Here is a 26,656-nt window from a genome sequence, read left to right on the forward strand (position 1 = left end):
AATAAAAATAAATTCAGCCATTCATTTATGCAATAAATATTTGAGTCTACTATAAATTAATTCGTTTGGAATTATTTCATCCCTGATTCTTTAAGCCCCAGTCAGAGATTAGTTTCTCAGATGAACAATTTATTCTAAACCAAAGGAAGGCACAGGGCAGAGAATACGTATTCCAGTAGGGAACAGTCCCATGGAATCTGCGCTGTCAAACTCTGCAACTTAGCTCAGTCTCTCCATTTGCACCGCACCGACGCCGCAGAGACGAACCCTCCAACCCCACTCCGCCAGGACCACCTGCCAACATACTACCCAGGGAACTGACGCCTCGCGGGGTAAATGCGTCCTCCACGCAGGGCTCTTCAAGGTGCCGGCAGGGCCTGTCGGTGGGCCTGGCTTTTCGGCAGAAGGACAATCAACAAGTGTCTCCGCTTACCAGAGCTCCCTTCCGAATTCAGGCGCTGTGACAGCTCACCTCAATCTATGCTCAATGCTTCTGATAAAATCCCTCGAGAGGACCGAGACTGGTTCAACATACTCAGAGAGCCGAGAAGGGACATTTTCCCCGGCTGTCCTGCAAACCCTCCTCCTCACATCGAGCCCGGCGGGGGTTGGGGAGGCTCAGCAGGAAGGAACCCTGGGGAGAAGCCAGGGTTGGCAACCCCCGCCCCCCGACGCACTCCCTGTCAGGCCAGGGCCCTCTAACGGGTGGTGGCCGTGAAGCTCCCACTCCTCCCAGAGTCCCCGCCGACCCCCAGCCCTAGGCCCGGCCCCTCCTGCACACCGCGCTCCCGCCCCGCGGCGTCCACCCTCGAGCCCCCTGGCCAGGTTACCATGCTGGCGGGGCGGCCTGCTGCGCTCGAGGGGCTCTCCGTGCCCCCACTGCACCGCCCCCCGGAGGAGGGGTGCTGGGTGTCTGGGTGTCTACTCCTGCCTGTCTCTGCAGCAGAGCTTAGCAGAGTTCTCGGTCGGAGAAGCGCACCAGGCAGCGGCAATAACTGCGGGCCCGGCGTACGGCAGCCATCTTCGCGGGGCAGGGGGCCAGATCGGGGCGCGCTGGGGTGGCGGCGGCGGCCGGGGACTCGGGGAGTGGAGGGACGCCCGTTGCCAGCCGAAGCAGGGGATTATGCGAACACCGAAGCGTCAGCCCTACTGGAGACCCCGGACGCCGCTGCGGTGCTGCCCCCTCAGCTGCGCAAACCTGCGCCGACGCGCCGAGCATGCGCAGTGTCGGTGCTGCCCGTGTGCGCTGCCCGGCCACCCAGCCCCGCGGGCTGCCTCGTGGTAGGCTAGGGGTCGCGGACCTACTGTAGGCGCGCGCCTGACGCTGGGTGAGGCTGCCCGGGTGCCGAACCTCAAGTTCAACCCGCGTGTTGGGCTAAGTGAACACTTAAGCGAACTTGAACAAGCACTACCTCAAAAATGTTTACAACCCAAATTTAGGGGTGGGCCCCTAAGGCAAGCCGCCCTGAGAAGCATCGAACTGGACGCTTGGGACAGTCGCAACAAAGTCCTCGGAGCCTCTGGCTAGAGTCCCGCGCCAGGAATGCGGGAAAACAAACTTCTCAACAGTCACAGTTGTTATAACGACTAAAGTTTTTGAGAGCACAGACAGACTGGAGGTTGAGGAAAAGACGCGCTTTGGTGCCCAGCAGGAGGAAAGAGCCAACGCAAGGCACGTCTCACTACAGATCCCATAATACAGTGAGAGAAGGGCTTGCGACTCCATGGCCCTGAAACCCAAGTGCAGTGGAGACGGCGCCCGCGAGGCACTCTGGGATTTGTAGTCGGCCTCTCAGGTTTGAGCACCGGAACTTACACTTGGTCCTCCGCCCCACCTCTTAAAGCCCAAACTACCTTATTTCTTCTCAAGTGAATATACTTGTTTATCAGGTGATACTTTGTTTTTACACAATTTAAATTTTTTAACTACGGGTTTGCCTGTGAAAACTGACAGTCTTCATATTACCTTCATTTAGCAAACATATACTGAGTTTTTAAAGTTTTTACTGGTGCCAGGAACTAATAGGCTTCCAAACATTCAACGAGTTTAGAGTTTAAATTTCTAATCCATTCTATTCTGGAGAGATTATAAATGCGGTACATCGGCTGGGCGCGGAGGCTCACGCCTGTAATCCCAGTACTTTGGAAGGCCGAGGCGGGTGGATCACGAGATCAAGAGTTCGAGATCAGCCTCGCCAACATGGTGAAACCCCCGTCTCTACTAAAAATACAAAACTTAGCCGGGCGTGGTGGCACGCGCCTGTAATCCCAGTTACTCAGGAGGCTGAGGCAGGAGAATCGCTTGAACCCGGGAGGCGGAGGTGGCAGTGTTCGCGCCACTGCACTACAGCGGAGGTGGCAGTGTTCGCGCCACTGCACTACAGCGTGGGCGACAGTGAGACTCCGTCTAAAAAAAAAAAAAAATGTAGTACATCTTTGGCACAGAAATGGAGGTGAAAGTGCTGGGGGAGAGGGGAGAGAGAGAGAGAGTGAAGGGGAGGGAGAACGAGCTACAATAAGGTAGTCCAAATGCCATGTTTTGTTTTGTTTGGAACGGAGTGTCGCTGTCGCCCAGGCTGGATTGCAGTGGCGCCATCTCGGCTCACTGTAACCTCCGCCTCCCGGGTTCAAGGGATTCTCTTGCTTCAGCCTCCTTAGTAACTGGGATTACAGCGCACGCCACCAAGCCCAGCTAATTTTTGTATTTTTAGTAGAGACGGGGTTTCACCATGTTGGTGAGGCTGGTCTCGAACTCCTGGTCTCGTGATCCACCAGCCTCGGCCTCCCAAAGTGCTAGGATTACAGGCGTGAGCCACCGCGCCCGGCCTGCCATGTTTTAACATTGGAATCCACCCTTCGGATACGTGTGTTTTTATTTGCACGGTAAGTCAGGTACCTATAAAAGATGCCTTAGTGTTTAAAAGAAGCCAAAAATTTAAGTTTTTAGTTTTAAAGGAGACTCTAAGGCTTAAATCTTTTTAGGGATAAATTTCCTCCCAAAGAACTCCTTAAATTTAGACTTTGAAATTTAAATTGGGGGGAAAGGTTAAATCTAAAGATTTACAATAGAATAAAATGATAAATGTGATTCTTTTACAAACTGAGAATGAAGTATTGAAATAGTTTCAGAACAAATCTGTTTCATTTAAAATGTTGAGTGCTAGTTTAAAATAGCCTGGTCAATTACACAGATGGTTTCTTTTCTTCTAGCAAGTAGTTAAAGCTTAATAAAATAATATTTGTAAAGATAAATTGAACATTAAAACACTATTATGCTTCATAGCTACTAATTTTCTATTTTCAGTCAATTCCACAGTATACACTAGACCTCATTACAAGGTTATATTCTCATATTATATTTACAGGATTGTAATTTCCTGAGGCCAAAACTACTGATCTAAGCGACTTACTAGCCTAGCAGACTCTTGCTAAAAGGTAGACCTCTGTTTGCCAGGTAGACCTGCTTGGACAATTTGACTAAAACTGATCATTTTACTTTAGAAATTGCTTTTCATGGCCGTAGTATATGACTTGTTAGATTCCTTGTCATGTCTCTCTATCTTTTCACTGATAATGATTTTCAGTTTTCATTTGCCATATGGGCTGGCTGTTAAATAGGTAAGCACAAAGGTAGATATCAATGTTATACATACGTCAAGTGACCCGATGACCTTTTTCCATTTGGGAGAGGAAATCTAAAGAAGCTTGACTATCTTGTATCTTGCATGCTTCTTCCACAAGATCAAGAGGAGAGAGGGATTCAGGCCTTGGTATAGATTTTTTCAGTAAAAAACAATCTTCAGTCTGTAGAATTAAAAAATAAAAATAGTGAGAAAAAACTGATATGATGATCAGCTGGGAATTGTAAACTCAGAGAACAGTCCACGAAGTGTTAAAGAGTTACTGCTTTATTGGTTAAATTTGTGTTGCTTATGGCAGTGTGACCCAGCAACATTAGCACCAGAATCTGAGAGTGCAGCCCGGATACTTGTTTTAACAAGTCCTCCAGGTGGTTCTGATGCTTCCCGCTAATGTTGAACAACTGTTGGCTTAGAACAATTATGTAAATTTAAAAATCAGGGACCTGGAAGCAACTTCTTTATTCAAAGTCCTGTAGCCTCATAAAGATGATTTTAGGTAATGTCTACCATATCACTTATGACATAAATGAATTTGTTATAAAATTACATGTTATAAAATTACATGTTGTGTAGAGGATATCTGACTAGAGTCAGTTTCCCATCTGGATAAAAGTCTAGTCTTTACAACTACTTGCTAACTACATAAAACTGTTAAGAGTTCAAAGGAATGCTAACAATCAATTGGGTTTTCATTTTATTTTTCTATAAAGGTAACATGAAATTTGCTGTTTAACCACTTTGAATCCAATTCAGTGGCATTGATTAATTAGGTGGCATTAATGTCGTGCCACCTCAGCTACGTTTTTTCAAATAAGAAAAATGTTTTCACAACGATTACCTTTCATTAAATGTGCTCAGAACGTCCATCGACAGCCTCCATATTTCTAAGTCTTGATGGTTGATCGAGCCGATCAGCAACGAGGCGTTCGTTTGGAGTCGGAGATGGCCTTGTGGTCAGCAGGCGTTAGGGGTCCCTGGGCTCTGTGCCGCCCTTGGCCCACAGCTGCGCCGCGCGGCTCGGCCGGGCGAGCCGGGGCGAACGGGACGCGGTGCAGGGACGCGCAGGGCCAGCGAGGGGAGCTGCAGGGTAACTTTTCCCAGGGAAAGCAGCCGGTCGTCCCCAGTAGAAGCCACCCAGCCTTTTGTTTGTTTTCCTGCCGGAGGCTGGAAAACGGCCGGGTTCCTGCTGCACTACCATGCGCCGTGCGGCCCGTGCGACTCGGCGGACCTCGCGGGCGTCCCTGCACGCATCCCTCGGCCGGTCTTAGCAGGGATTGTCCCCATTTCCAGCTCCGGAGCTGGCGGCTGTGCCCCGCTCGTCGAGGAGCTGCGCTCACCGCAGGGGCGGGCCCCCGCCTGAGTTCGCGGCGCCAGTAAGTGGGGCTCCGGGATTTGGGGGCTTATGCCGGGCGACCTGTCACTTTAGTAGCTGCTGGGCTGGGGCGGCGGGGAGACCCCTGGCCGGTGGCCCCCTGACGGATCGGAGGCGCAGGAAGAGGCTAATGGGTTATAGTTTCTTTCCGCGATCATATGGGTCTCTCCTTCCTGGTATGAAAACTCGGAGCCTAGAGGATTTTGATGGGTGTTTATCTTTTAGTCTTAAAGAGAGGGAAGACCCTAGCCCATTTGAAGCCTCGTTGCGGGGCACGTTGAGGACTTGCTCTTGGAATTTCCCTGACTAGGCCCTTGGCTGTCCCACAAGGGGTCTGAGCAAAAATCCTCGCGTACTTATTTTGCAACCATTTTTTTTACTGGATTTCTTTCTGCTCTGATTTCTTTCTTATTAATCTGAGTAGCTGTTATGAGAAGGATATTGAAGGATTTTTCAGAACAACTGATTCTTTTGTAATGTTAACCTTTTAAAGTTTGACTTTGACACTAACATTAAGGACTTATATGTAAGGTAGCTAATGCATCATTCTGCAGAGAAGAGTATTCCTTTCCACTTATAACTAAATAAGACCTGCTTTTGCTGGAGCTGGGCTAGGCTGAGGGATTTCCATACTGAATTTTACAAGCGGGACTGGATTTCTCTAAGGTATTGGCGCTTGTGGGTTTTTTTTTTTTTTTTAAACCGGGAGAACTCTTTGTAGTAACAGAAGTTTGATAGTTACAGTTTTCATTTCTCACATTTCCCAGTGAGTGGGGTTTCAGGGTGTGCTTCAATAGTGAATGGCACCATTGCCGAATATAAAGTTTAAATGAGCTTTAAATTTCTGTAGTCAACATATAAATTATTAAGAAGAATTTGTGTCTCAGTCATATGCTGAACTGTGCTGGGAGTTAATATATGCATAAATATGCACATTTAAAATAGTTTCTGAACAATGCGCTACAATTTGGTAAAGACTCTTTAAGGCTTTCCTATCTACTTGAGATCAGGACTTGTAAAACACTAGGAAGTAAGTATAGAAAGGAAAGCAGTCCTGGGATCCTTTATTTAAAATGACATCCGGTACCATTCCCCATTCTCTAAATGACCCTGCCCACTTTTTATTTCTCCCTTTCCACTTTGCCTTGTCCCCTTCTCCAAAGTCAAAACTGGCGGCCAGGCAGCGGCGAGGCCGCCACATTTCCTAATGGAACCAATCTAGGTTCAGATGGTGGAGGGGGTTGCTGGAGGGTTGATGGAGCCTGTCTGATTAGGCAGACCTCTGCTGTCCTTGCCAAGGGAACTCAGCATTTAATCACAAAAAAAAGGTCTTTTCACTGAAGTTTCTTCTCCACAGACTAAGTGTAAATGAACTACTGGGATGTCAAACAAGCCATTTAGGAGTTTTATTTATTGACTGTTCAATATCATCAGAGCCCTTTTTATACTTTATTGTTTGTTACTCTCATTGCTTTTTGAGATTCCTAGTACAGTGGAAATTACGTTAATCTTGAAACGTTGGAATTATCTTTAACCATCTTTTCCTTCGTTTCCTTCATCCTCTGTATCAATGAGTCATCAAGACCTTTGAAATATGTTTTATATAGATCCCTCCTTCTATATTCTAATCTAGTCCTCACTCTTCCTCTCCTGCAGTACTGCAACAGCCACCCAAGCCTGACTCTTAGTAAGCTCTCATTAAATGTTTGCTGAATAAATGAATGAGAAGCTTCCCTCTGGTCTTTTCAGTGTTCTCTTGCCTGTCTAATCTTTAAAATGACCACTTCATCATGTCTATTCTGGATGTGCAACCTTCAGTTTCTCTCCATTATGTACTATCTCAAGTCTAAAATATTATGCCTGACTTCTCAAGGCCTATCATAATCAGCCTCGCCCTTCCTGTCTAAAATTCTCTTTTCATTTCAGCATGCATCTTTGCACTCTAAGCAGTCTGGTTTTCTTGCTGTCCTGCTAGTGGTGCCAGGCTCCTTCCCACCGCAGTGCCACTGCTCATAGTGCTTTCCCTAGAAACCCCCTCCCTTCTCTTCACTCTCCTGTGTGACTCCTACCTGTCTACTTCTCTTACAATATTTTCTCTTTCTGTTTCTCAGGATACTTGCTTGTTAGCCCTTCATTATACTGGCTGTATTGATCTCTGATTGGTTTAGGTTAGTTTAAGCCTCTTTAGGGCCGGAGCCATATTTTATGCATGGTAATGTGGTATCATGGGCTTTGAAGTACGGCAGAATTGGGACAAGGGCCTGACTCCACTTATTAGTTGTGTGGCCTTCTGTAAATCTCCTAGTATTAATCTCACATGCAAAATAGGGAAAATGCTTCCCTGCAGTTTCACCCCTGAGTTGTGGTGTGAAGATGGTCTATAGTGCCTACCCATAACTAGCATATACCTGATAAAGATCTGCTTGTCCCTTGACAGTAACTTAACAGGGTCCAATTCCTGAACACTCAGCCTGGAGGCCTAGAGAACCAGGGTAACCATGCAGTGAATCCTTAGTAAGTATTATCCTGCCCTTACTTAAAATGGCTTGAGCTTAGGTTATTCCTGGCTGCAGCTCTGCTTCTGGGATCTGTTGCTGTTTTTCCATCTGAACCTTGCCAGGAACACTACTGCTTAAATTTTTTTTTTTTTTTTTTTTTGGTACTGCTGCTCTTGCAGCAGTCTCCTCGGTTTCATTTTGTGGGATCTTGCAGAGCTGGAGTGGTCTCTAACCCTTCTATTGATGTTTGCCCTGATAAAATGAATGTTTCTGCTTGTGGGATCTGTGTGAGTGTGTATATTTGCCTGGTGGTTCCTTGGGAGAATTCTGGGTCTAATGACCCCTCTGTATGTTGATCTGAAAGCCTGTGAATAGTATCTCACTTAACTGTTGAGTCTTTCACCTGTGGTCTTTGATAACTGTCGCTTTCTGAGAAGGGCCTATGTTTAGAGTATTAGAAATCTCCTATCTGTGGACCTCAGTGTTTATGGCTGACGTGGTTGACAGGGAGAATGTGCAAACAGAGGTGTGTGCCAGATGACTTATACACATGTTTTGGGATTATAGTATAATTGTATCTTAGTTTGTGGTTGTGCTTACCTTTGAAATACAGTTTTAACTTCCTCATAAAAACACATGTGTTCTAGAAAATTACCTAGTAAAAAGAATTTAGTGAAACAGATCATTTTCTGGGGTGAATTGCATTAAAATGCTAAGGAAATGTTGTGGCAGTAAGAGAAATGTTGTGGCAGAAAGAAAATCAGAGATGCCTTTGATTGCAACCAAAGAAGTAAAAGCAGCAGTTCAGGTCTATGTCAAGATGGTACCAAGGTTGATGTGGGCATCCTCATTCAATCTGTCTGCTCCTAGTGAAGTGCTGTCCAATATTAGGAAAAACTACTACTCAACAGGTTTTAGGGAAACGCTCAACCCAAACAGTAGGCTTCTATTCCTGATTTTCTTCCAAGGAAACTGAACTATCCTTGCACATTAAGTACCTGACTCACTGTGCTTTGAAAGTCTTCCTGGGTAGGAAGAGTGTCTTGTCGTGGCACTTACTTGAGCAGGCTGAAATCAAATCCAGCATATGTTGACATGTGAAGTCATCTTTGAGTCTGAGGATAGCACATCTTCAAAGATCTGCTCCCCCTTTTTTTTTAAAACTATGTGGGCTCAGAATTAGCAAAATATTCATATGCTTTTTACTAAGGGGAACGTGGGGAACATTTGATACATCTTTAGTTGGCTAGAAAACATGTATTATATTCACACATTTAAAAAATATGCTACTTGGGGCGGGGCGAGGTGGCTCATGCCTGTAATCCCAGCATGTTGGGAGGCCGAGGTGGGCAGATCACAAGGTCAGGAGATCAAGACCATCCTGGCTAACACTGTGAAACCCTGTCTCTACTAAAAATACAAAAAATTAGCCAGGTGTGGTGACGGGCGCCTATAGTCCCAGCTACTTGGGAGGCAGAGACAGGAGAATGGCGTGAACCTGGGAGGAGGAGCTGGCAGTGAGCCAAGATTGTGCCCCTGCACTCCAGTCTGGGCGACAGAGCAAGACTCCGTCTCAAATAAAAAAAAAAAAAAAAAGGAAAAAAAAAGCTACTCAGAAGATAACAAGGATTCTGTTCTTCTTAGCTGGGTCTCTGGATCTCATCTGTAAAGTGAGGATGTTGAATAATCATTAAGGTCCTTTACAGAAAAAAAAAATTATAACTATTGTCTGAAGTTTCTTCAACATTAGGCTTTGAACATAGGTCCTAATGAATTTAGCATTCAAATCTATATTAATTAGCATTCAGTTATATTTTATCTTCAAATAAGCTAATCATGGCTGTATAAAAAATAATGCCTCCGAACCAAATGATAAAGTATTGTAGTGTGATGTCCAACTGTATTTGACAATATCATGAAAGTAACTATCTGTGTGAACTTGTAGTTCCTAGCAAATGATTGTCATCCTCACTCACTTTTTTTGAAATGAAAGGGCCAAAATGGTGCCTGACTTTTCATTTGGTGCTTTTCCCACCATGTCAAGAACCCTTAGTAGCCACTTGATAAATGTACAACAATGGCCCAGAGCTTATGAGAACCACACTTTTTTTTAGGAGAGATCAGTGTGAGTTATTTTTTTACCTTTCTATAGGTGAAGCATGACCTGTGATAAAGTATTGATAACATGTAACTGCCCTTGTGACTACCATAAAAGATGATGCCTGAGAACCAGAAAGGTAAAGTACTGCTGTGTAATGCCCAGCTACATGTTTGGCAATATCATGAAAGTTACTAGCTGCTTGAACTTGTGGTTCCCCGAAGATAGTTATTAATGGTTTTGCCCTCTTGGACATTGCCTTTGCTTTAAAGGAGAATTTACTAGAGAATGATTTAACTAAGACAAAGGTGAGGGAGAAAAATGTAAGATATACATGCCTTCATGTTATCTTAGCTGTTGAAAAGCAAATTTTTTCCTAAATAAGTGTAAAAGTTTTTAGGAGGAGTCATAATTTTGGTACCGTAGTCCCAATACAGTTGTCCAGTTTGCAAAGAAGTGGGGCGTGACAGGATGGCAGTGAGGGTGGACATGGTAGTACAGAAAAATCACCTATGGTCAGGATTGCCTTTTGAAGCTCCATAAGTTGTTCATTCATTAGTTAATTCATTCAACCTGTCTTTATTGTGAGTCCGTACTTGTGCCAACTATGCCAATTCTCTGGGAACTGAGTACTAGGAATACAGTTGTGAACACAGCAATGTTTCTGCCCTCACAGAGCTTATATTCTAAGGTTAAACACAGCTTGTATGTAGCCCTGTAACCTACGGGTAAATGAGGGTTCTATGGAGAGTACTAAAGTGCTTCTGCTTATTTGGGAGGTTTCCTCATTTTCAGGGCTTGACAAACTATGGCTTGTGTGCCAATCCTTCCTGCTGCCTGTTTTTGTAAATAAATTTGTACTGGAACACAGCCATGCCCATGTATTTACATATTGTCTTTGACTGCTTTCATGCTACAATGGCAGAATGAAGTTGTGACGGAGATGGAGAGCCTGCAAAGCCTAACCTGTTTACTGACCCTTCACAGAAAAAGTGTGCTGATCCCTGCCCTATTTTATTTTTACATTTAGCCTTTACTTCCTTTACGTTAATTCATTTTGATTTTTTTTATACATGCTAGGAAAGCATCTTACCCTGAGATCAGCTCCTCTGTCAAATGTGTTGTAATATGTATATAGATACTGATAATATGTTGCTGACCTTGTAACTACCATAAAAGATAATGCTTTAGAACCAGAAAGGTAAAGTATTATTGTGTAATGTCCAGCTACTTATTTGCCAATATCATGAAAGTTATTATCTACATGAACTTGTATGTGATATGCTCTTAGTCACTCCCCTATCTTCACTATCCCTTATCTTGCCCACCCCTGAAACACAGGCAAGCAGGACTGTTGCCACCCTCGGCAGTTTTCATTAAGCTGGGGACTCTCATTCTAGCTCATCTACAGTTTCACACATGGCAGGGTAAAGGTTTGTTTTTCTGGCTGTGTTATTTTTTATTTTTTTAACATTTCACCTTTACATCAGTTCTTTACAGTCCACTAAAGCCAACTGTGTGTCCTAGTTTAAAAATCATCTGCAAGCGATTGAAGAATTTTTTTAAGGTTCAAGGCATGAGCACCTTTGATATTGTAAGAGAAGCGACAGGGAGTTGTGGAAGCTTCTCGTGGGATTAAGGACCTAGTGCAGGATGAGTTCTTTTTTCAGAAGCTGGGATTGAAAGAGGAGAGGGATGGTAAAGGTATGAAGCAGTTTCTGGGGCACAGAAGAGGGCACATGACGTAACGGATTATCTTCTCTTGTTAGCATCCAGTTGATGCAATAGCTGAATGCATCTTTAATTCACTCCTCTGTCAGGGTAAAGACAAAGCAAGATCCATGTAAAGAAGGTCCCTTTGGCTTTGTAGCTACTATTCCTTATGCAGAAAAAAAGCAGTAGTCCAAGAGGCAAAATGCTTTACAGTTTTGCTTGCTAAAATGTACAGAGGCAGAAGAATTAGGTCCAGGAGAAAAATGAAAACCCAGATGTACTATTTCTAGTAACTTTTTAAAAGAAATTAACAGTGTTCACTGACTTTTGTAAAGTTAGGACACATTCAAACCTAGAATACAAAGTGTAATTATAAACCTGTAAAGGTAAAATGGAACTCAGAAGTACCATGAGAAGGGTCATCTAATGATTTCGCATATAATCCACTTTTCCCAGGAGGATAAATGAAAGTAACAGAATCTTTTCCATGTAAGATAATTAATGCAAAGGGCGACAAGCTTCTTCTAAGGAACTGAATGGTGTCAATGGGCCTGGTAAACCACAACTCCCAGAGAACGCCAAGTTTGTTGTAATTTTTTGTCTTCTGTCTTAGAAAATGTGTAATGATGGCATTAATTCATTGATTAAGATTTCAAAATAAAGAATGAACTACAATTTTCCCTGCCCCTCGCCTCCGTTTTTTAGGCTGTGAATGAGCAAGGCACCTGATGCGAGCTGCTGGCCATGAGCAGATGTTCTTTGCCTGCACCGAGGATTGAAGCTGAGGGGAGGGAATTGGGGCAAATCACAGGAAGGTTTTTCCCAATGTCACCTAGCCAGGAACATCCTAACATTGACTTCAGACGTTTGCTGGAACTCTTTGAAAGAGAGATAAAGCTGTCTTTCTTTGTTAGTTGGGTACAGCCTTACCCAAAGGCCAGAGGCCTGATCTGACTGCATGGAGGGGCCTTTCTGTGACTCTCTGAGACTCAGTCGTCCGGGCATTGTTGTGGGAGGGCCCAGGCTGCCTCCCTGCCCCAGCTATTCTGTGGTATTCACTGTTCTTCCACTTCAGAACTTCTAAACTTTTAGTTGGACCCAACAGTTTATCTTTATTTTGCGTATGACAAAATAGAAGCACTGAGAATTTTGAGGTACTTAGCCAAGGTGGTACAGAAAATAAATAGCAAAGACTAAAACTCAAATTTGGGCCCTTCAAACAATCTTTGAGGACTTGCTACTGCCAGTGGAGTGAGAACACGAAGATAAAGGAATCTTGGAGAGTGTCGAGGATGAAGCAGAGGGTGCACCTGCAGGTCACTGCCACGGGGAAGGGGCCGGCAGTGAGGTGAGGACAAGGCACTATGGCATCAAGGGAGAGGGGCCATTCTCTGGGTCTATATGTGTGGGTTGGGGCAGGAGGCTTAGAAGATGTGATGTGTGATCTCGGAAGAGAAGGAATTGATGTTTAATGTTCACTGGGGCCTGGCTGAGGCAATGGGGTGCTTGTGCGTCTCTTGAAAGAAAGGTATGTAGCATAGGGGATCCTTCAGTGGTACTGTCTTCTCCGCTAACCTTTGTTCATGTGATGCAAAAAGCAGAAATATTTATCCGTTTTTTTCTTAGACAAATACTAGCTTGATTCCTGATACAGAGTCACAGAATCACACAGCTTTAGAGGAAGAAACCACCTTAGAGCAAGTCCAATGCCCTGATTCCACCGAAAGTAAACCCAAGGACCAAGAGATGCCCCGAGGCACAGCAGGTCAGTGCTGAGTGGAAACTGGGACCAGTCCCTCACTTTGCCTCCACCGTGGGCCTGTTGGTGCTGCTGATGGCTCCAGTGGATTCGCTGATGTTTAATTGCAGAATGAAGCCAACAAGAGCATAGCCATATCACTGGTTTCCATATTTGGGCTTTGAGATACAAAGTACTACTTCTGTTCCTCTCATTTTCAGATCCTCCAAAGATTTCATGATCTTTTGAAACCTTTTCCTTAAGTTTGGTACAGTCAGCCTGGGTTCCTGTCTCATTTCTGCCATATTAGTCGTATAACCTAGACATGTAACTTGTGTCTCAGTTTCCTTCTCTGTAAAATAGGGATAATAGTAATAGTACCTACCTGGTAGAGTTACGAGGGTTAAATATACTAATAATATATGCATAAGCACTTATAATAGTACTGTGTACATACTACTAAAATTACTATGTTTTGGGCATATTTCATATATTAGGGTGCTAAGTGTAGATTCATTATAGTGAATGATTTATCCAAGTGAATTCTTAGAGTCAAAGTAGAATTTAGAAATACTGCAAGTTAGAAATACATGCTAATTCTCAAGGTAATGGACAGGCTGCTACATTCCATTCGTTTCTCAAGCAGTGTTAACTGTCTGTACCAGAAGCTGAATTTAAATGCTGTCAGGGCAGAGGAGGAAAATAAAAGACTCAAGGAAGCTGGGTGTGTGCTTGTCAAACAGTAAGAAATTGCTCTTCTCTTCTCAAAAAGAACAATTTTTGTTCCCTTCCAATTTTTCTTTAAGCAAAAGGTGTTTTTTTTTGTTCTTCAGGCTTTTACTTTGTCACTTTTGATATAGGCATAGGAACAGAGAAATATTTTTCATCCAGTAAAACAAGTGGCTACGAAGGGACACACAAAAAAGGACAGCTTAAAAAAAAAACGGCAAGTGACAACAAGGAAAAAATGGGGACTGTGGTGAGCTGCAGAGCACACACCCAGCCTGAAGAGGTGGGGACATTTCTTCCATTTCTTATTACCATGAAGGGCTAAGGACCCCAGGTGGCTCCAAATCGGAATTTATATAGGACATTCCATTTTTTCTTTTGAGACGGAGTCTCGCTCTGTCTCAGGATGGAGCGCAGTGGCGTGATCTTGGCTCACTGCAACCTCTGCCTCCCTGGTTCAAGCAATTCTCCTGCCTCAGCCTTGCGAGTAGCTAGGATTACAGGTGCACACCACCATGCTCGGCTAATTTTTGTGTTTTTAGTAGAGACAGGGTTTCACCATTTTGGCCAGGCTGGTCTCGAACTCCTGACCTAGTGATCTGCCACCCTTGGCCTCCCAGAGTGTTGGGATTAGAGGTGTGAGCCACTGCGCCAGGCCGAAATTCCTTATTTTTAAATCTGGGATTCAGCCCCCCGAGTGCCAGTGTGCCATCTCTGGTCCACACAGCATGGAATCTCCATATGCTAATGTCGTATACTCAGAGATTTCACGCTAGAACTGTCAAGTCTTGTTCACTGTGCAAAGTTAAAGAGTAGTACACTTCGATAAAGAAAATGTGGTACATACACACCATGGAATACTTCGCTGCCATAAAAAGATATGAGATCATGTCCTCTGCAGGGACATGGATGAAGCTGGAAGCCATCATCCTCAGCAAACTAACACAGGAACAGAAAACCAAACACCGCATGTTCTCACTCGTAAGCAGGAGTTGAACAATGAGAATACATGGACACAGGTAGGGGAAACAGCACACACCAGGGCCTGTTGTGGGGTAGGGGAGCAAGGGGAGGGAACTTAGAGGACGGGTTAATAGGTGTAGCAAACCTCCATGGCACACGTATAGCTATGTAACAAACCTGCACATTCTGCACATGAATTCTGGAGCTTAAAGTAAAATCAAAGAGATGAGTACATTCTATATTTTAAAATGGAATGTTCTTGTTCACTGGGTAAGTAAGCACAGATTTCTGATTTCATTTCTAAAACACCCAGCTTTGAATGAATGAAAATCGCTGCTGTGCAATTTAGATGACTGTGTAAAAGTCTTTGGGATGTTTTGCTGGGGAGCGATAGGCTAAATAATAACCTGCAAATATACCAGGTTTTAATCCTTGGAACCTGTGAGTGTTACTTTATATGACACAATGGACTTTGCAGATGTGATTGAATCAAAGAATCGGAAATGGAGAGATTATCCTGCAGTATCTTGGTGGCCTTAAATGAAAACACAAGTCCTTATAAGCGAGAGACAGAGGAAGATTTAAAAACAGAAGACAAGAAAATGTGATCATAGAGGCAGAGATTGGAGCGATGTGGTCACAAGCCAAGGAGTGCTTGCAACCACCAGAAGCTGGAAGAGACAAAGAATGGATTCCCTGTAGAGCTTCTGAAGGAAGTGCCAGCACCTTTACTTCAATGCAGGAATGTTAGTTTCGGACTTCGGACCTCTAGAAACCTGAGAGAATAAGTTTCTGCTCTTTTCAGCCATCAACTTTGTGAACATTTGTTGGAGCAGCTGTGGGAAATTAATATAACTGACAAGGAAAACTTTGTATAGTTTTAAAAAATTAATTTTTGTTATCTATACCTGGATTGGAATATGGATAAGTGACATGTCCTTAACAAGAAAAATTAGCTGTAGTTTAGAAATTGGTGGCCCAGAGCCTTCCTTGAGATTCCTAGCCAGTGATCCACAAAGTGACTCCTTCCTTGTGCACCAGTAGCACTCTCATCTCCACTCCACGTAGGAACTTAACAACCCAGTGTCCATGTCTCCTGGTCATTTGTGTATTTCCCACCTCTCCAACTGCATGAGAAGTCCCCAGAGGCCAGATCTGCCACCCACAGCTCTGTGGATCTTCTATCTCAATACTGAACATAGGGCCTTATACTTAATTTTTCACTTGAGTGATGCTTTGTTGATACTTTAGTGTCTTGAGCGTATTTCACATATTGCTGTATATCAAAAATGTTTATTTATATGCTTTTTTAAATAAAAAAAACCTTTTTTTTTTTTTTGGGACGGTCTTGCTCTGTTGCCCAGGCTGGAGTACAGTGGTGTGACCTAGGCCCACTGCAACCTCCACCTCCCAGGCTCCAGCAATCCTCCCACCTCAGCCCCATAAGTAGCTAGGACTACAGGAATGCACCATCACGCCCAACTAATTTTTGTATTTTGTAGAGATGGGGTTTTGCCATGTTGCCCAGGCTGGTCTTGAACTCCCGGATAAGCAGTATGCTCACCTGGGCCTCCCAAAGTGCTAGGATTACAGGTGTGAGCTACCACACCCAGCCTATATAATTTTATAAAATAAATATCACATATTTACATATATATTTATATATAATATACTTATAATATATGAATATTATATTTATATGTATGTGAATACGTGTATAGATACACACACACACACACACAAATGCGAGTAAACCTCACAACCATAGAAAAGACAATAGTTGGCTTTTTTAACAAATTGTAAAGAATCCAACAGTAGACACAGCCTTCTACTTATGGACTGAGGTCTCAATGGAGTGACTTATGGGTAAAATATTATGCTGCCAGTGTGTGGTGTCTGGTCTACACAGTGTGAAATCTTTGTATGCTAATGTCATATACTCAGAGATTTCAGGCTGGAATTGTGATGTCTTGTCAAGTATCAAATTTTTGATATTTGCCTGCTTCTTTGAAGCACTGACTCTGTAGATGTAGATGTCTCCCATTAAGTATCAAAGAAGGATGTATTAATATTAATACACTAAAAATAGTCATTAGAGTGCTGAAATCTTTTTTCCTGTTAGAACTCCGACTGAGGCTGGGCACAGTGGCTCCCACCTATAACCCCAACACTTTGGGAGGCTGAGGAGGGCAGAGTGCTTGAACTCAGGAGTTCAAGACTGACCTGGGCAACATAGCAAGTCCCCGTCTCTACAAAAAATACAAAAGTTAACCAGGCATGGTGGTGTGTGCCTGTAGTCCCAGCCAATTAGGAGGCTGAGGTGGGAGGATTATCTGAGCCCATGAGGCTGCAGTGAGCCATGATCACACCACTGCACTCATCTGGGAGACAGAGCAAGACCCTGTCTCATAAAAAGAAAAAAGAACTCAGCTTGAGAGTTCTGTGCTTGCCTTGGTTGTCTTTGACTGAAGCTCTGTGGCTGTCTATAGTAAATGTCACTATCGATGACATGCAGAGTGGTCCCCACGGTGTGCCCCACTTGTCATGCAAAGTGGAATCCTTTCATGTTTCCCACCTGCCATGTTACAGGCACATGACTGGTTTCCACAAGGTCACACAGCTTCAGCTAGCTAGTTGTCCAAGCAACCTGGAGTGATACCGAGTGCTGTTTTTGGACCTTCTTTTACCACAATAGGTTTGTATCTTATTTGCGTCATATTTTCTTTCAAAATGGAAGCAGATAATGGAAAGGAAATGAACATCAGGCTGACAGTTACTTCTAATTTGTCTCCAGCTGTATACCTCTTTCAGTCTTCAAAACTATGCTAACCATAAAGGTCTGTCACCTCCTGTAGAGAATTTTGTATTTTGTCACCTAAGTTAGCATAACCCACTGTATCAGGAATGCCTTCAGCTGTACTGGATAGATTAACAGTGACTTCTTCAACAGAGACCTTCAGTTAGGTTGCAAAACAATAAACCCAAAGGCATATATTTTCAGGGTTCAAGCAGCAGCCCACTGATGTCATCAAGGACTCAGCCTCTTTCTATGAATACATCCTTCACAGATGGGATTCTCATCTTTAGGGTTGATGTCTTGTAGTCGTCTCTGCTTCAGCCCTTAATGTCACAACTTTACAAAGCCATGTTCAATGCAGCTTCTTTGTCAACTGTCTTTATTAGGGAGTAGATTCCTTCTCAGAAGCTCTTCACCTTCCTCACCAGCTCACTTCACTTTCATTCTCATAAGTCCGAGCCATGGCACCACTCCTAAACAGATTTTAGTAAGGAAGTAGAATTCCTTTGCTTGGCTTAGATCTATTGTAGTTCATGCCCTGGGGTGGCTGCCGTGCCTGAGTATGTCGAATCCTGAGTAAAATCAGGGTCCTGTAAACTAAGCAAGAAGGGGAGCATTGCTGTGGAGTAGAGCAGCAAAGGTGCTTGCCATGGCTCCCTTCTTTTTTCTAGTGCGTTGTCCATCGCCCTGTTTTCCCAGAGCAACAGTAGGTTTTTGTTCTTTACTTTCAGATTATGACATGAGTCATCATATTTGGGCAACCACAAAAAGGATGAATAACTGAACAACACCATTCTCAAGTGTATTTAACCACATCCTGCTAGGATATGCTCAGATTTGACTATGAGCTGACTGGTGCTTCTTGTCTAATGCTAGTTTGGCTAATACCATTCACTTTTTTTCAGTATGGGAAAATTCACTAATGTGAATTAATAGAAAGCTCAAAGAGTGGTCATGGTTCTGTCCTCTGGATCCATATCTAGTGTAACTAACCCTTCTCTCTGATGTCCCTTTGTACACTTGGGACAGTTATCATGGCTTTCCAAGTCTCCTTTGCTTCCAGCATCCGGTGTTTCTTCATCTACCCTTCTTGTACTTTCATTTAGATGCCACACTACGTTCTTCAATATTTATCTTGAAGCATCTGGAGCAGTAAACCAAGGGTGTGATGGGACTATTGCATTCCTTATTCTGAACACAGGCTGCCTTATTGAACAACTCCAGTGGGCACCTTTCACATTGTGTTCTATGTGAATGGAGTACCCTGGAGTGATACGGTGTATCAGCCTTGTCTGAATGCTGTGTTCCCAATAAGAGCTCCAATAATACTCTGTCTTTGAGGAAAAATAAAACAACCTTAGAGCTATTTGCTTATTGAGCATCTCCAGTGAGAGGTTTGGTACATACCTCAAATTCAGCCCCCAGAAAACAGAACCCATATCTCTGTACATTGTCCAAATAACACAAGCACACACATTCGCTATCTCAAACCCATAGTCTCCTGTTGTATCTAAGACTCACCCAGTCCAGTGCCTTTGTTCGGGCCTTCATCATATTTCACCCGGGCTACTGGAGTAACCTAATTAGTCTCTGCCTCTGATCTCTGTATGCTAACATCTATGTAGTCTCCAGAGGAATTTTATTCATGCTGTTTCTCTGCTTTAAAAACTCTGAGGAACTCCCTTCTGTAGGACAAAAATCAGACTCCTGCGTGAGGCCAGGTGCACTCATGCCTATAATCCTAGCACTTTGGGAAGCCAAAGTGGGAGGATTGCTTGAGCCCAAAAGTTCGAGACCAACCTGGGCAAAAAAAAAAAAAGAGACCTCATCTCTTAAAAAAAAAAAATCATGCCTCGTATTGTACACTAAGTACCCCCAGCTACTTGGGAGGCTGAGGTGGGAGGATTACTTGGGCTTAGGAGGTTGAGGCTGCAGTGAGCTGTGATTTTGTGCCACTATACTTCAGCCTGGGTGACAGAGTGAGACCCTGTCTCAAAAAAATAACAAAACAAAAGCAAAAACAAAAAATTCCTGCATGACACACATACACATTCATAATTGGGCCCATCCTAACTTTCTAGCTATTTCCTGCAATTTCCCCCACTGCCCTCTGTTGGATTGATTTTATACCCTAGCCTTGTACTTATCCCTGGTTGCACATTAGACCTGGAAAACTTTCAGAACTCTCAAAGCTCAGCCCCCATCCCGACCTGCTTCTTGGGGCTGGGGCTAGGCGTGAGTAAATGTTAAAGGTTCTCTAGGTGATTCCGTATTCAACCAGGGTGAGAACAACTAGGCTGTGCCTGCCCTCTTGTGAACATACTAAGCTCTCGTATTCACCAACATTTTTACAGTTTCCTCCACTTGTAATTTTCTTTCTCTCCTTTTCTGCGTAAGAAAACCTTTTTCATTTTTTAGTATCTTGATACTACCTCTTCTCTGAAGGATTATCAGATCTCTCTCCTCCTCCCAAAAGTTGGTTGTTGTCTACTGCATCCTCATAGCAGTTTCTACATTTTTTGTGTATTTGTCAGTTGTGAGTGATTTAAAGGAGAGACCTAGCCTTATCCATAGTGTGCCCAAGAACCTTGCATAATGCTTAGCATCTCATTAAAATTTAAATAAAATTATACCATCTGCCATCAATGCTTGAAGAGACACTAGTCTGATCCATTGTATAGTTGTTAGGTAATTACCAGAAGTAGCATAAGAAATTAGAAAGTAACCAGCATGGTATGGTGAGAGTCATATCTTGCCAGAGTACGTAGATTTTGTTCCTTGATAATATGACAGACTATAACAAGGAGGAATTGTTGGGGTGACTGTGCATTGAATGAATCCAATCTATCTGGATTTCAATGAAGCTCTTAATTCTTTCATAAATAGCTTTCTCAGTGATAATCTAGGAAACCATTGTTCCCATTGTACAATTTAAGTGGATGATGAAGGGACATTAACTATCCAAAAAAGACTTTATTATTAATAACTGACATAAATCAGTAGAATAATACCATTGCAAAAAGCATGAGGGAAACCCACATGCTACTGTAATATAGGTTACTATTAAGTTTTGGTCACTATAGTTCATCAAGGAGATGGAGAAATGAGAAATGTGTGAGGATTCAGAGATGAATGCCAAAGGTAATTAAAGGAGTGGAAAATGCTTCCTCTGAGAAAAGGTCGTGTAATTAAGGCAGGAGAAGGCTGAGAGACACATGCTTGATTACTAATTTCATGTGCATAGACATTTTTATCACATGGCTTTTTTATATCCACAGAAAACTAGGCATGAAGAAATTTGCTTAAATTAGAATATGCAAAGTTTTGGTTGGACATGAAGAAAAATATTCTAACTGGATTACAAAATGCAGATCTGATCATGTTAGCCCCTAGTTACAAAACTTGAGTTGACTTCCCATTGTCTCTAGGGCAAAGCCTCCTTTAAACAAAACATTGTTTATCAGTTGGCTGATTTTTTTGACAAATCAAGTTTCCAGTGATTTTTTTTTTTAGGAAGATGACATCCAACAATGGTTTGGGAGTCTTAATTTGTTAGAAAGTGAAATAATGAATGATAGAGAATTCATACACAGATGTGTCTCAACTGAGAGTGGGATTACATTGTAAGTTAAAAAATCATTGGAAAAAAATACATTTAATTCACCTAACCTACTGAGCATCATTGTAAGCCTCCCCTGTCTTAAACATGTTCAGAACACTTACATTGGCCTGTCCTTGGGCAAAATTATCTAACACAAAGCCCATTTTATAATAATACATTGAATAGCTCATGGATATATTGAATACTTCACTGAAAGTGAAAAACAATAGTTGTACAGGCACCCGAAATATGATTTCTACTAAATGCATGTAGCTTTGGCGCCATTGTAAAGTCAAAATATCATAAGTCAAACCATCATAAGTTGAGGACTGTGTGTATGCTATATGAAAAAAATAGTTGAAGATAAATATTAAGAAGAAAAAGGGGAAAACAAATGCAGAGCCAGAATTGCTTGTGCTGTGGTCCAAATGTGCTTTTTGGGTTAAAGCACAGCCTGAATCCAATCTATTCCATAATACAGTAATCATGAAGTGAAGGAACCATGGTATATGATAGTGTTCTGTCTTCTCAACAAGTTGTATTAAATAAGTCTGCATTTGTATATTTTGATCTAAAATAAAACATTTAAGATGCCTGTATCTTTTAAAAATTTCCCTTCTACCATTTTAGGGATAATTGAAATTTTTAATCTATAATAATTATAAATTTACATAAATTGCAAGAATACTAAAAGAATACCCATACATCCTATCTTAGTCTGCTTGGGCTACCATATATAACATAATATCAAAGACTGGGTATCTTAACAGAAATTTATTTTTTTCACAGTTCTGGAGGCTGGAGAGTCCAAGATCAAATGGTTTGGTTTCTGGTGAAGGCTGTCTTCCTGGCTTTTAGATGGCTGCCTTCTTCCTGTGTCCTCGTGGTAGGGGGTGTGGGGGAGAGGTACAAGACACTAGCCCTATTGTATCAGACCCCTATCCTATGACCTCTGTAGCCTAATTACCTTTTCGTAGGTCTGTCTCCAAATACAATCACATTGGAGGTTAGGGCTTTAACATGTGAATTTGGAGGAGGGATATCATTCAGTCCATAGCATACCCTTTACCCAGATTTACCTGTTGTTAACATTTTACCCCATTTGTTCTCCCCGCCATGCACTTAAAAATTTTGTTCTACCCACTTGAGAATAAATTGCATACATCATGGTCCTTTAACTGTAAACCCCTCAGAGTGTATTTCCCAAGAATGAAACTGCATTCTTACTGAATCACAGGACAGTAACTACAGCTACACTACTTTAACACAGATAAATATTTTTATCTAATATACTGTCCATGGTTTCAGGATGAAACTGTTCCACCTCACATCATCAGGCATTAGTGTCCTAAGGAGCATGCAACCTAGATCCCTTCCATGGGCAGTTCACAATAGGGTTCGTGCTTCTGTGAGCATCTAATGCTGCCGCTGCTGATCTGACAGGAGGCAGAGCTCAGGCAATAATGCTTCCTCACCCACTGCTCTCCTCCTGCTGTGTGATCTAGCTCCTAACAGGCCACAGACTGGTTCACAGCCCTGGGTTTGGGGACCCCTGCTTTATAGCATTTTCTTCTCCAGTGCAGATTCCAGTCAAAACCTGTATTTTAAAAAATGGCATCTGGGTTCCTCCATAAACAAAACTCTGCCAACTCTTTCTACAAGCTCCCCCTTTCCCACCCCCCAATTTCAAGCCCCTGTCTCTTAGTTTCTGCTTCTTGGAGTACTAGAATCCCATTTGCCCTACAAAACACCTGCTTTTCTCTTTTTTAAGACAATTTTTTATGAAGATTTTTTCTGCCCTCCCCTAAGCCCAGATGGAATTGACCCAGCTGGAAACCAAGAGGGCTTTCTCCTTAATTCCCCTCCACATCTTGTGCCCTAAGCATACTGGACATATCTTAGTTTGTATTCATGATTGGTACATATCTGCTTCCCCCTTCCCATCCACACCCCATCCCCTGCCAGGAGACTCTAAGCTCTTTAAAAGAAGGGACCATATTTTATTGGTCTTTGTATCCTCAGAGCTTAAAGATAGGATCTGTCACACAGAATGTACTTTATAAATATTTATTAGTCATCAATGGAATACATCACCCAAAAGAGCTGCTGAAGGAGGTTGTAGGGAGTCTGATCCTGAAGAGTTTCAAGAAGGAAAATGCCCCTCCAGCCAGTGGTTCTAGGGGAAAGGGAATGCGCGCAGGGTGGGTAGAGCGGGGGTTTGATCTGTAAGCTTGTTTGATTCTGTGATAAAGCATGATGAAATCAGGCAGGACCTTTATATTTCTTAAGATTTTTCAAGCTCACACACAGCTTTCAGGAGAACGTAGTCTGGATGTATTTATTTATTTATTTTATTTAAGAAAATTGTTTTTGAGAGCGAGTCTCACTCTGTTACCCAGGCTGGTGTGCAGTGGCGTGATCTTGGCTTACTGCAGTCTGTGCCTCCTGTGTTCAAGCGATTCTCCTGCCCCAGCCTCCCGAATAGTTGGGACTACAGGCACATGCCACCACCCCCAGCTAATTTTTGTGTTTTTAGCAGAGACGGGGTTTCACCATGTTGGCCAGGCTGGTCTCAAATTCCTGACCTCAGCCTCCCAAAGTGCTGGGATTACAGTCGTGAGCCACCGCGCCCGGCCTATTTTTAAATTTTTAATCTTGAACTAATTTTAGACTTACAGAAAACTTGCAAAAATAGTACAGAGTTCCTAGAAACCCTTTACTCCACTTTCCCTAATATTAATAGCTTACATAACCATAGAACATTGATCAAAACCAGGAAATTAGCATTGGCACAATACTACTAACAACAGATCTTACCAACTTTTTCACTAGTGTCCTTTTCTATTCCAGGGTCCTGTCAAGGATCCCACATTGCATTTAGTTGGCATGTCTGCTTAATTGCCTCCAATCTCTGACAAATCCTTAGTCTGTCCTTGTCTTTTGTGATCTGGACACTTTGTAGGAGTACTAGTCACTTTACATTATTACTATAGTTTCTTTATTATAGGCAGACTGAATTATATAAATGAAAAATCAGTGACATTATTTTTAAGACACAAACTGAATGACGTTAAAAGGAGCACACCCTGCACATAGGCCTTGAATTCCTAGTTCTTTGTTTGGCTTCTGAATATCTAGTAGTGATAATAATACCATTGATGCTTGACCACACATAGTTCATGGAGCACACATAAGTTCTCTATCAGGAGAACTTTAGTTTAGCATTTCTTAGCTTTTGTATGTTTACATTGTTAATTGTAGCTCAAGTGTACAGAACACAGTATATTTAGCAGAAATTTTCATAGCTTGACAATTCTCATCGACCACAGTTATCTCTCAGTGTTTGCCCAGAATGGTTAGTCAGCAGAAAAGCATTGAATTGGAGCTGATTCATTTCTGAGTCAGTGACAAATTTACTTTCCAAGCATAATATCTCTAGTTGTATAAGAAATTATAAAAGAGCATTATTTAGACCAAGGGTTGGTGAACTGTGTAAAGGGCAACATAGTCAATACACTAAGTCCTCATTTAACCTATCAGTAGGTTCTTTGGAAACTGCAACTTTATGCCAAACAACATATAATAAAACCAATTTTGCCATAGGCTAATTGATAAAAACAAGAGTTAAGTTCCTACAGCATATTTCTGGTCATAAAAACATCACCAAACTTCTAAATAAAGACTAAAACACTTTGAATATTAAACATTGGAATAAATGTAAGTTATAAATACATTTAAGAAAGATAAAAAAAAAAAGGTAAGGTAATTATTACCTGCTTATTCCAGTTTACAGTTGTGGGTGGTAAACCTAAGCCTATCCCAGCAGCTTAGGGCCCAGAGTGGGAACCAACCCTAGACAGACACCAATTGCAGGGCACATTCACACACACCCCCTATACTCACTCAGGCCTGGGACAGTATAGACATACCAGTTCACCTAGTGTGCACCTCTTTGGAATGTGGAAGGAAACTGGAGCACCTGGAGAAAACCCACACAGACACAGGGAGAATGTGGAAGCTCCACATGGACAGCAGCCCCAGCTGGGAATCAAGTTTTTTTCCCTCATCAACATTATAACGAAACAACATTGTTCCAAAACCTGCTGTACTTTGGGCTTTGCAGGCTATACAGCACCACACAACTATTCAGCTCTGCTGTTGTAGTCATGAATGGTATGCAAGTATGTGGGTATGACTGTTCAATAAAACACAGATTTAGACTTACAAAAATATATATACTCCAAATGTATATATTAGCATTTATCCTTGTCTCTCATTTTTCTCTGCAGGCAGAAGACTGATTTTTGAAAATATGTATTTGGGAGATAGTCACGTCCTATTGAATACCTTGTGCTGGTGCTGCCATCGAAAAATCTGGTTACATTCTGGGGAGGACTGCTACCACTGCAGGACTGAACCGCTTCGGCCGTGAGATGAGTGTCTGGCCTGAGCAGGCACACCATGAATAGATACACAACAATCAGGCAGCTCGGGGATGGAACCTATGGTTCTGTGCTGCTGGGAAGAAGCATTGAGTCTGGGGAGCTGATTGCTATTAAAAAGTAAGTTTGATCCTTCACTCCTGTGATAATTTTATCTCTACCCTCACCATTTCCCGTCTTTGAAACAGTTGTAGAGGGGAGTGGGTGGGATGCCTGGAGAAGAACCTTAGATAATGATTGCTGTGGGTTAGATGATTATTGATTCTGTAACACTCATGTTAGAGGTATTAAAAACATTTCCACTTTACATTTACTACTTTGCGCATAGTAAAGTACTTGTTATCAAAGTGTTTTCTCATATTGTGAGGTAGTAACAAGCAGGTTAATAAACATCATTTTACATGAGAGGAAACTGAAACTCCAAGAAATTAAGTGACTTTGTTTGGGCCATCTACATGCATGTGGTGGTCTGGTGACTGCTGTCTTGTTCCCTCTGCCCCCTTTGCCCTTCACAACCTGAGTCCAGACACATTGTATTAGTTATCTGTTGTTGTGTAACAATTTACTCCAAGACTTGGTTGTTTAAAACAACACACATTTATTATCTCCGTTTCTCTGGGTCAGGAGTCTGAACACAGCCGAGCTAAGTTCTTTGCCTCAGTATCTCTCATGAGGCTGTAGTCAAGGTGTTGGCCAAGGCTGGGGTCTCATCCAGAGGTTGGACTGGGGAAGAATCCACTTCTGAGCTCATTTTGTGATTGTGGGTTGATCTATGGGTTGTTGGCCTGAGGGCCTCAGTTCCCTGCTGGCTGTTGGCGGGAGGCTGCCCTCAGTTCCTTGCCATGTGGGCCTCTAAAGAGCAGCTTACAACATGGCAATTTGCTGCATCAAGACATGGGAGTCAAGAAGGCAATGAGAGACTTGTACTAAGATGGAAGTCACATCTTGCTTTTGTAAATTAATTACAGAAGTGACATCCTTGTCAAATTGCTATATTCTGTTGGTTAGAAGCAAGTTGTTGAAGGAGAGGGGTTCTAAAAGGCTCTGGGTAGCAGGAGGTGGGA

The 26,656-nt window shown here is 42.7% G+C and overlaps 4 protein-coding genes across 9 annotated transcripts in view; 2 read left to right on the forward strand and 2 right to left on the reverse strand.

Moving 5' to 3' along the window:
- Positions 1-962, reverse strand: part of LOC105490850 (F-box protein 9) — a 33,702-nt gene extending 32,740 nt beyond the window's left edge. The window contains exon 1 of the mRNA XM_011756815.3: positions 831-962. Within this exon, the coding sequence (XP_011755117.1) occupies positions 831-833 (3 nt within the window). The 5' untranslated portion in view covers positions 834-962. The remainder of the gene's footprint in view (positions 1-830) is intronic.
- Positions 950-1,234, reverse strand: LOC139363386 (uncharacterized). The gene has a single exon (XM_071096940.1). It carries the CDS (start codon positions 1,217-1,219, stop codon positions 950-952), a length of 270 nt encoding a protein of 89 aa, XP_070953041.1. The 5' UTR covers positions 1,220-1,234.
- A 558-nt stretch (positions 1,235-1,792) lies between these two features.
- On the forward strand, positions 1,793-25,712 carry LOC139363387 (uncharacterized). Of its 5 annotated transcripts, none has more exons than XM_071096943.1 (3): positions 1,793-1,890; positions 12,949-13,087; positions 25,440-25,712. In XM_071096943.1, the coding sequence occupies exons 2-3, from the start codon at positions 13,069-13,071 to the stop codon at positions 25,580-25,582; spliced, it is 162 nt and encodes a 53-aa protein (XP_070953044.1). In that variant the 5' UTR covers positions 1,793-1,890; positions 12,949-13,068; the 3' UTR covers positions 25,583-25,712. The 5 variants fall into 5 exon arrangements, with proteins under 5 accessions (XP_070953044.1, XP_070953043.1, XP_070953042.1 ...); XM_071096942.1 differs by lacking the exon at positions 12,949-13,087 and adding an exon at positions 9,664-9,748 and having other exon boundaries at positions 1,803-1,890; XM_071096941.1 differs by lacking the exons at positions 1,793-1,890; positions 12,949-13,087 and adding exons at positions 4,739-5,014; positions 9,664-9,748.
- CILK1 (ciliogenesis associated kinase 1) overlaps positions 25,576-26,656 on the forward strand; it is a 39,762-nt gene continuing 38,681 nt past the window's right edge. For both annotated transcript variants that reach the window (XM_011756808.3, XM_011756813.3), the window contains exon 1: positions 25,576-25,712. In XM_011756808.3, the coding sequence (XP_011755110.1) occupies positions 25,612-25,712 (101 nt within the window). In that variant the 5' untranslated portion in view covers positions 25,576-25,611. The remainder of the gene's footprint in view (positions 25,713-26,656) is intronic.

Source organism: Macaca nemestrina, chromosome 5 (assembly GCF_043159975.1).
Source record: "Macaca nemestrina isolate mMacNem1 chromosome 5, mMacNem.hap1, whole genome shotgun sequence".
Lineage (NCBI taxonomy): Eukaryota > Metazoa > Chordata > Mammalia > Primates > Cercopithecidae > Macaca > Macaca nemestrina.

Excerpts from the sequence above, each read along its gene's own strand:
- LOC139363386 (XM_071096940.1), bottom strand. The coding sequence starts at position 1,219 with ATGCTCGGCGCGTCGGCGCAGGTTTGCGCAGCTGAGGGGGCAGCACCG.
- LOC139363387 (XM_071096942.1), top strand. The coding sequence starts at position 9,727 with ATGATGCCTGAGAACCAGAAAG. Across the intron at positions 9,749-25,439 it reads GATGCCTGAGAACCAGAAAG|GCAGAAGACTGATTTTTGAA; the intron begins GTAAAGTACTGC and ends TTTTCTCTGCAG.